The 10,512-nt window shown below is 46.0% G+C and overlaps 1 protein-coding gene across 2 annotated transcripts in view; it reads left to right on the forward strand.

The window, feature by feature from the left end:
* Positions 1–10,512, forward strand: part of HIPK2 (homeodomain interacting protein kinase 2) — a 165,745-nt gene that overhangs the window by 70,790 nt on the left and 84,443 nt on the right. For both annotated transcript variants that reach the window (XM_070947724.1, XM_070947725.1), the window contains exon 2: positions 231–1,323. In XM_070947724.1, coding sequence (XP_070803825.1) covers positions 231–1,323 — 1,093 coding nt within the window. The remainder of the gene's footprint in view (positions 1–230; positions 1,324–10,512) is intronic.

Consider the following 10,512-nt stretch of genomic DNA (forward strand, 5'->3'; position numbering starts at 1 on the left):
TGGTCATCATCAGTAATTCCTTTCCAATCATACTGGTATGGATTGTCTGAATATATTGGCGAAATAGATGTTATTGTCATTTTACATTTTGTGACTTACTTTCATTGTGGGTTTTAACGGTATTGTTATTGGTTTTGAAGGTTGAAGTGTTGCAAATAACCTTGAGTAGTTTGGCATCAATGTCCAATCTTACCCCTTCATTTTTGTTTCTTCTTGTCTTCCTGATACAGGTATGGCCTCCCATGTGCAGGTTTTCTCTCCTCATACTCTTCAATCAAGTGCCTTCTGTAGCGTGAAGAAACTAAAAGTTGAACCAAGTTCTAACTGGGATATGACTGGGTACGGCACACATAGCAAAGTCTATAGTCAGAGCAAAAACGTGCAATCTTCTCAAGCGGCCGCTGCCATCAATGCCTCTCTCCAGATTCCAAACCCCAGCATCCCTTACGAGCAGACCATCATCTTCCCAGCCAGCACCGGGCACATTGTGGTAACATCTGCCAATAGCACCTCTGGTGTGGTTGCAGTATCTGGGCAGGCATTGGGCGGACCACACAACCTGATGCGTCGAAGCACTGTGAGCCTTTTGGATACCTACCAAAAATGTGGACTTAAACGGAAAAGTGAGGAAATCGAGAACACAAGCAGTGTTCAAATTATTGAAGAGCATCCACCGATGATTCAGAATAATGCCAGTGGGGCCACAGTAGCCACCACAACAACGTCCACTGCCACATCCAAAAATAGTGGCTCCAACAGCGAAGGGGATTACCAGTTGGTGCAACATGAAGTGCTATGTTCCATGACCAACACATACGAAGTATTAGAATTTCTTGGCCGTGGTACTTTTGGGCAAGTAGTGAAATGCTGGAAACGTGGCACCAATGAAATTGTGGCCATCAAGATTCTTAAAAACCATCCTTCTTATGCCAGACAAGGTCAGATTGAAGTGAGCATCTTGGCTCGGTTAAGCACTGAAAGCGCAGATGATTACAACTTTGTCCGAGCCTATGAATGTTTCCAGCACAAGAACCACACCTGCTTGGTTTTTGAGATGTTAGAACAGAACTTGTATGATTTTTTAAAGCAAAACAAGTTCAGCCCGTTGCCCCTTAAGTACATCAGGCCAATATTACAGCAGGTAGCCACAGCTCTCATGAAATTGAAAAGCTTGGGTTTGATCCATGCTGACCTCAAGCCAGAAAATATCATGTTGGTGGATCCATCTCGGCAGCCCTATAGGGTCAAGGTTATTGACTTTGGCTCTGCTAGTCATGTGTCCAAAGCTGTGTGCTCAACTTACCTTCAGTCCAGATACTACAGGTAAGTTTTAGTTTAGTTTTATTAAATTTATATACCGCCCTACTCCTGAAGGACTCAGGGCGGTGAACAGGCACAGGATAAAATACAGAAATACAAAAGTTAAAAACAATTTAAAACCAAATTAAATAATTTAGCCCACGACAATTAAAATCCCAATAAATTTAAAACAAATTAAAATTTCAATTTAAAATTTAAAAGAAAGGGGAGAAAAATTAGGCCAGGCCGGCTTGCTGGAATAAGAGGGTCTTAAGAGCACGGCAGAAGGTGCATAGATCCGGGATCCTCCGTATCTCCGGGGGGAGCTCGTTCCAGATAGTGGGTGCCCCCACAGATAAGGTAAGAGACTTCAGGCAAACGGATTAGGCTACATTATTCCTTGAAAGCATTTAACCATGCAAATAAACAAACGGAATGCTATTTGATTCCTGCCGCTTGGTAACTGCAATACTATATGTCTTTCGTAATGTGAAGTGGTGGTGAAGTAACATTAAACATCATTAAGATAGCATAGCTCTTTTTTTTTTTTTAGTATGCACAGTAGTAGTCCAGAAAAATCTTTTGAGTTTCACCTTTAGCTCCATGTGGCCCTTGGCAAATTTCATATAGTGTGACATTTCAGAGAATTATGCTGTATATAAATTAATTTGGCCATAAGGTGTCAAAAGACACTGTTGTTTTAGATCTGGCAGACTAACAAGTCCAGAAGTAATCAGTGAGGTGATTCTTCATCATGGTTGATTTGATCAAAATATACCACGGACATGTTCAAATCTGGTAGATTTGATCAAAATATATATCAAAATCTGGTAGATTTGAGCAAATTATATGCTCACCATATCTGACAATTTAAATGCAGTAGTTGCTTTGCCTGTAAAAATTAGGTAATGCTAGTTCTTATCAAGAACCTAGCAAGATGCACAGAAGACTGATTGTCAGTCCTGTTGCTCACTAGCTGTCTATTAAAATCCAGATTTCAAACCTTGGATGAAAGCAACTTTTCAGGATTGGAGTTTTGCATAAGGTTACAGCAGCTGACCCTAACTCTGAAAAGCCACCATCCTTCTTTTACTTTTTAGAAACTCTTTATTAAACAAGGAGAGTCCATTTCTCACAGGGATAAGAAGAATGTATATTGTGCTCAGATGTATATTGTACTCAAGTTAGAGGTTTCCCTGCTCCTTGCTGCCATTATATTGCCCTGATACAGGAAGCATGGGAGAAAAAGTTGCTATGAATATTGTGTGCAGGCTCTGCTATGGTGCCAAAAACCCATTTTTGAGTTCTAATTCTTGAGCCTATCCTCTTGACCTGGCCACTATTTTGCTTGTGGTCCTCGGTGGCAGTCACTGAAATTTAATTTTAATTTATTTAAAATTTAATTTTTATTTTATTATAAAATTTAACACTTATTTTTTAAGAAAATGATTAACAAGCTGGATGGAGGGGGGGATGTGTGATCATTGGAATATTACCGTGATATTTCATACGCATATATCAAATATAAAATTAAAAAAAGAGAATGTTTTGTTTTCTGGGGGGAAAAAGGCATTGTGGTAGAGCATTTTAGCTATGGCGTCAGGGAAATCCTTGATTATGTTTGTGTAGTGTTTGCAAGTTTCTGGCTTTGAGGTGATCACATCTAGAGGTGAGCTTCAAAAATTTTAGCAAGGGGTTCTTTGCCCGGTTGCTGGGTGGGCGTGGCCATGGTGGGCATAGCCTAGTCGGCTTCCTGCACCACGGGGGGGGGGGCATTTTTGCCCTCCCCGGGCACCGGAGGCTTTCCTTGAGCCTCCGGGAGGGCGAAAACAGCCTTTCCAGGCTCCGGAGGCCTGAACTTCCGGCAGGCCTGTTTTTCGTCCTCCTGAGTCTCTGTGTGCATCCTGCATTTACCTGCATCCAAAACGGCCCGCATGGGGACTCCTGCGAGGGGTGGGGTGGGATGGCTGGGGCCAGCCAGGAGTGGGATTTAGGGGTTCTCCGAACTGCACAGAATCTTAGCTAGAGGTTCTCCCGAACCCTGCAAACCCCCAGCAGCCCACCTCTGATCACACCTATTTTAGCTAATTTCTCTATTGCAATTTGTTATAAGAAAAAAATCAGGAAACTGCATTGGGCTACTAACAAAATCATAAGGAATATATATATTATTGCTCCAGCATATGCTGATGGCACTAGGGGAGGGTTGTGTCACAGGTAAAAAGCATTGTGGCACAAAAGTCCCTTAAAAATAGATATTTTTAATATTAAAGATAACATGTGAACTAAGACGGATTGGAAAACAATACAATTTATTTTTACATTGAATTTATTGCCAGTTCATGAGGAGATCAGATAAAATTGCTTTCAGTAAATATACATTGCAGGTGAATGTTTTAAACATTGATTAAAACACCAAACAAAACCTGATAACAATCAGTCCTACAAAATAAATATTGTTTTTTTTAAAAAAAATATTTTGTTTGTGATAATTAAACCCTGGATTGGTGGATAATATTTTGAAGAACATGTTGCACTTGAAGTGGCAGAAGGGTTAATCTGGCAAGGGCAGATTCTTCACTGTACCCTTCAAGGTAGAAGATCTTTGCAAACAGTTGGTGTAAGTGACTTGTTGGTGGGATGCTATAATTTACTGTTATTAACCATCAGAGATGGAACCTTTCCTGTTACTTAAAAATTTGTACCTAACAAATGGGAAGCCAGGTGGTTTCCAAGAAGCCTTAGAACGTACCCTTAAACATTTTAATTAAACCAGGTCTTGTCGTAGCTTTATTCCTTCTTGTTAGCACATTCAGGCCTTAAAGGTACAGTAATTGGGGCAGGGAGGAAAGGTAGAACAATAATCTGTTGACGAAAGAACTTGCACCATTTCCTGTTTCATCGTTCAGCACTAGGAACAGAAAGAGCTATTACTCAGATATGCAGTATGACCTTGCCATCTCAAATGACTGTGCCCAGAGGTAGCCATCTTGGCCTATATGGGACAGACTGAACCAGGATTTAATACGGCAAGTGTTTGCCTTAAAAATAGGCATTGATATGGTTTGTATGGTGAATCTCAGTTAACTGATCTGATGGAAAATTTGCAATTTGAAGAGAGCCTCACAGACACGTGAGCAAACTGTTTTTTCTCTTTCACGCATCAGTGCCGTACATAAATCATAGGGAGGTATCAGGGGTGGGTTCTAAATTTTTTTACTACCGGTTCTGTGGGCATGGCTTATTTTGTGGGTGTGGTTTGATGGTCATGTGACAAACAATTCTTTAGGATTTAGCAGAAGTATTGGTCTACCAGGCTTTTAACTGCTTGCAGAGCCATACCAGTCTACCCATTTGTTTTTGGAGTGCACTGGTCTACCACCACACTGCCTTTTACCGCTGATCAGCTGTAGGACGGCCCTTTGAAGCTCCGCGGCAAGAGTTTAAACAGTTTTTTGCCGCTCTGCCACCACTGAGAGCATTGGAAACCACTTTTAGGCAGCTTGGCCTCATTGCCAATCTACCACCACCGAGTGGTTTACAAAGAGCGGATCGGTTCTAGCCAATCAGTTGGGAGGCTTCTTGGCTTCTCAATTTAAAGCTAAGGTGTCTTTTTTTTTTCTTCTTTGTCAAGTGAGCCCTGATTTTTTCCTTCTAGCCGATCAGCCGGGCCTCGGGAGGCAGCGAATAGATTGGGGGTGGGGCCAGGCAGAGGTGGTATTTACCGGTTCTCCGAACTACTCAAAATTTCCACTACCAGTTCGCAAGAACCGGGGAGAACCGGTAGCAACCCACCACTGGGAGGTGTGTTTGAGTAGATAGGGCTGGTTCTTTCTCATTAGGCCAGCTGTTCTCTTCAGGGTTCCTGCGCGCAAGACCAGCGCACCAGAACCCAGAAGAGAGCAGCTGGCGACAGCGCACATGCCCACCGAGAGGGCTCTGTGTGCCACCTCTGGCACACGTGCCATAGGTTCACCATCACGGACCTATAGTAAGAGGGGAATCCTTAGCTTACTTACAGAATTTTTATAACTTATTACTTATAGAATTTTTATCATTGTTCAGTTGCTTCCTTCATAATCCTATGGATAAATCTGCACAGATTCTCTGTCAATAGCTTTTTCTTTGAATTCTTGCAAGCTCATGCTTGTGGTATCACTGATAGTATCTTGCCATATTATCTTCTGTCAGCTTTTTTTTTAAAATTATCTTTGATTTTTTGAGGCATCAAGGTCATCCTCCTTCCTCATTATGTATTCAGAATGATTGAAGTTTTAGCTTAGATTGCAGTTGGATTCTAGATTCTGCAATAAATATGAATACATTCTTTGTTTAATCACTCCTAAAAGATCTTAATAGTAATAGCAATAGCACTTAGACTTATATACCGCTCCTAGTGGTTTAGAGCCCTCTCTAAGTGGTTTACAGAGTCAGCATATTGCCTCCAACAATCCTGATCCTCATTTTACCAACTGCAGAAGGATGGAAAGCTTGAGCCAATCAGGATCGAACTCCTGGCAGTGGGCAGAATTAGCATGCAATACTTCATTCTAATCACTGCACCACCACAGCTCTTAAAATAGGAAGATCTTACAAGTTGGTTGGAGAAAGGGCCAATGCAGGACTTAAGAACTCTTGGGGTACTGCTAGCAGCTGAAATATAATCATAAAATATGATCTGAATTCACTGGTAATTTTGTTAGTATTGTATTGTATTTATTTGTATTTATTGAATTTGTATACCGCCCTACTCCCGAAGGACTCAGGGCGGTGAACAGCCATAAAAATAAAACATGGAAATACAAAATTTAAAATAGAGATAAAACAAATTAAATAAATTTGGCTGAACCATATTTAAAACCCCAATAATTTAAAACCAAATTTAAAATTCCCATTTAAAAGCGGAGAAGTTTAGGTCAGGCCGGCTTGCTGGAATAGGAACGTCTTAAGCGTGCGACGGAAGGTACGCAGATCCGGAATCCTCCGTATCTCGGGGGGTAGCTCGTTCCAGATAGTAGGTGCCCCCACAGAGAAGGCTCTCCCCCTGGGGGCCGCCAGTCGACATTGTTTGGCCGACGGCACCCGGAGGAGCCCCTCTCTATGGGAGCGTACTGGTCGGTGGGAGGCTATTGGTGGTAGCAGGCGGTCCCGTAGATAACCAGGTCCTAAGCCATGGAGCGCTCTAAAGGTGATAACCAAAACCTTGAAGCGCACTCGGAAGACCACCGGGAGCCAGTGCAGCTCGCGCAGGAGGGGCGTTACATGGGAGCGCCACGTCGCTCCCATCACCACCCGCGCAGCTGCACTCTGCGCCAGTTGGAGCCTCCGAGTGCTCCTCAAGGGGAGCCCCATGTAGAGAGCGTTACAGTAGTCCAGACGGGAGGTGACGAGGGCATGAGTGACCGTGCGTAACGAGTCCCGATCCAGAAAGGGACGCAACTGGCGGATCAGGCGAACCTGATGAAAAATCCTCCCGGTCACGGCCGTCAAGTGCTCTTCTAAAGACAGCCGTGAATCCAGGAGGACACCCAAGTTGCGAGCCCTCTCCGTGGGGGCCAATGCTTCGCCCCCAATAGTCAGCGATGGCACCAGCTGACTATATCGGGACGTCGGAAACCACAGCCACTCGGTCTTGGATGGGTTGAGTCTGAGCCTGTTTCTCCCCATCCAGATCCGTACGGCCTCCAGGCACCGGGACATCACTTCAAGGGCATCGTTGGGGTGGTCTGGGGTGGAGATGTACAGCTGGGTGTCGTCAGCGTACTGATGGTACTCCACCCCGAAACCACGGATGATCTCGCCCAGCGGCTTCACATAAATGTTGAACAAAAGGGGCGAGAGGACCGATCCTTGTGGCACCCCACATATAAGGGGCCTCGGGGTCGACCTCTGCCCCCCTGTCAACACAGACTGCGACCGGTCAGAGAGAAAGGAGGAGAACCACCGTAGTACGGTGCCTCCCACCCCCAACCCTTCCAACCGGTGCAGCATGATACCATGGTCGATGGTATCAAAAGCCGCTGAGAGATCTAATAGGACCAGGACAGAGGAACAACCTCTGTCCCGAGCCCTCCAGAGATCATCCACCAACGCGACCAATGCCGTTTCCGTGCTGTATCCAGGCCTGAAGCCCGACTGGAACGGATCTAGATACGTCGTTTCATCCAGGTACCGGGGAAACTGTCGTGCCACCACACTCTCGACAACCTTCGCAACAAAGCGAAGGTTGGAGACTGGACGATAATTAGCCAATATTGCCGGATCCAGGGAAGGCTTCTTGAGGAGAGGTCTCACCACCGCCTCTTTCAAGGCGGCGGGAAAGACACCCTCACTCAATGAAGCATTTATAATCCCCTGGAGCCAGCCTCGCGTCACCTCCCGGGAAGCCAACACTAACCAGGAGGGGCACGGGTCCAACAAACATGTGGTCGCATTCAGTCTACCCAGAATCCTGTCCACGTCCTCAGGGGTCACAGAGTCAAACTCATCCCAGATAACATTCTCAGGACCTGCCTCCGTCACCCCCACTGGATCTACCCAGTCGGAGTCCAGATCTTCCCGAATCTGAGTGATTTTGTCATACAGATACTGAACAAAGTCCTCGGCTCTTCCCTCCAAGGGGTCCTCCCTCGCTTCCTGGTGGAGCAGGGAGCGGGTCACCCTAAACAGGGCGGCCGGGCGGTTATCTGATGACGCAATAAGAGCAGCAAGATGAGTACGTTTCGCTGCTTTTATCGCCACTAGGTAATTCTTAATATGAGATCTTACCAGTGTCCGGTCAGATTCAGTGCGACTGGCCCTCCAACTACTCTCTAGGCGTCTTTTCCGGCGCTTCATCTCCCTCAGCTCCTCGGTAAACCAAGGAGCCAGGTGAGATCGGCGCCGGGTCAGAGGCCGCAAAGGCACGACTCGATCCAGAGCTCCAGCGGCCGCCCTATCCCAGGCGGCCACTAAGTCTCCAGTCGAGGCGTGAGCCAGGACCTCAGGCATTGGCCCAAGCTCCGTCTGGAACCTATCAGGTTCCATCAGGCGCCGGGGCGGTACCATCTTATCGGTTCCGCCTCCCTGCGGCGGGGAGCAGCGGTTCGAAGATCAAGGCGAAGGAGAGAGTGATCCGACCATGACAAGGGCTCGATGGCTATGTCCCCTATCTCGAGATCACTCAGCCACTGTCCAGAGACAAAAATCAAGTCCAGTGTGTTTCCCCCCATGTGCGTAGGGCCATGAATTAGCTGGGTCAGATCCATAGCCGTCATGGAAGCCATGAACTCCCGAGCCACCTCAGACGTCTCACCCACGGACGGCAGGTTGAAATCCCCCCTGACCATAAGTCTGGGGGTATCAACCGCCACCGCGGCGATAACGTTGAGTAGCTCGGGCAGGGCTGCTGCCACGTGGCAGGGAGCCAGGTACGTGATCAGCAAACCCATCTGAACCCCATGACCCCACTTCACAAGGAGGGTCTCACAACCGGCCGTCTGAGGAACAGTGGCCTCCCTCGGCCTAAAACCTTCTCTAATAATAACCGCTACTCCCCCGCCCCTCCCCTGAGACCTCGGTTGATGGAATGCGTGGAAGCCTGGTGGGCACATTTCTACCAGAGGGACCCCTCCCTCCAGGCCCAACCAGGTCTCCGTAAGCCCTGCCAGGTCCACTCCCCCCTCCAGAACAAGATCACAAATGAGGGGGGCTTTATTTACTGCGGACCTGGCATTGCACAACATCAGCCGAAGGCCCGGGCCCTGAGGGTCTGTGCAACCTGGAGAATGAGTGGAGCCTTGGGGGCCGGAGCACGCTACCGCATGGAGACAGCGGGTGCGCGCTCCCTTAACATGATATGGCCCCCTGCTCCCGCCATATCTACCCCTCCCCCTCACAGTACCGATGGTAAAAACACAATCTGGACAAGCTCGACCCCCCCCATTTCCTCCGGAACTCCCACCCCCCCCGCCGCATATAGTGGCCAGGCCTGACCTTCCCCTTGGTGGGTTATCCCCCAAACCCACTACCCTAGTTCCAGTTTTACCTCCCCCCCCCCGGGACCCCTTAAAATTTTTTCCAAAAATTTACATAAAAAACCCCTCAACCCCCTCTTCGCCGCATGCGAAGTAATTTATAGATTTCTAGAATCATCAAACCAAGGCCAAGGACAAACTCTAGATCATTTCAGCAATACAGCTGATTGCATAGGATAGAGCGTATATAACTATGGATTCCCAAATCCAGGCTGAAAATTCCTCACAAAAAGACCTACAATGTATGTCCTAATTTAAGACTTTTAAATAAGCTAATCTCCAAGTGATCCTTTTCTACATTTGGCAATAGTGAGGTGTTCCTTTCCGCTGAATGATTGACCAAGAGAGAGATCTCAGAGAGCACTAGCATCACTCCAGAATCAGCTTCAAATCAGACTGAGGATTCATTAATGTCTCTGTTTGATAAACAAGATGTTTAGTTTTTGATTAGTTGTAGCGTGTTTGATATTTCAGTAAAATGAACCTTCTTTTAACATCCGTAACTCTCTGGAGCTTACAAATGGTCAACTTCTCATATTAGCAAAACCCCCAGTCTCATTCCACCTCTTAGATTTTTAGCAGATCAAGTGGAAAAATGATTTGATGGTTTCTTCCCCACCACAGAGGAACCGTTTGTTTGTTTGTTTGTTTGTTTGTTTGTTTGTTTGTTCGTTCATTCATTCATTCATTCATTCATTCATTCATTCATTCATTCATGGCATATAACTAGACGGAGAGCCATTTTGGTGTCAACACTGACTCAAAGACACCCCACACACACATACAACTAGAGAGACACGCAGAAGATGAAGTAAGGATGTAGATGAAGAGGGAAGATTTTAATTTTTTTTTTTTACTCCAGAACTTGTCACAGCTTGGGGTGAGATGGCAATTAAATGAAATTCCTTGCTCCTTGTTCTCAACGTTTTGCGGTTGGCAGAAGTGCAGACAATTCTGAATCATCCTCAAGCTGCTTCTGAGGGATTGACGAGTTAAAATGATATTGGTGTGACAGTGCCCAGAGACAAGAAAATTCCCTGTTCATAATTGCTTTTGTTCCTATGTATTGCTGGCTTGGGCTCTATCTACTCTGGTATGTAGTGCCTATGTAGGCACTGAAAATAAAACTCCTAAATCAATACAATTTATTGTACAGTACACCCTGTTGAGCTAGGTGAGCTAAGGATCTAACTCAGTG

Source organism: Pituophis catenifer, unplaced genomic scaffold (genome assembly GCF_029215685.1).
Source record: "Pituophis catenifer annectens isolate HBS135680 unplaced genomic scaffold, rPitCat1.0.hap2 SCAF_7, whole genome shotgun sequence".
NCBI classification, from domain to species: Eukaryota; Metazoa; Chordata; class Lepidosauria; order Squamata; family Colubridae; genus Pituophis; species Pituophis catenifer.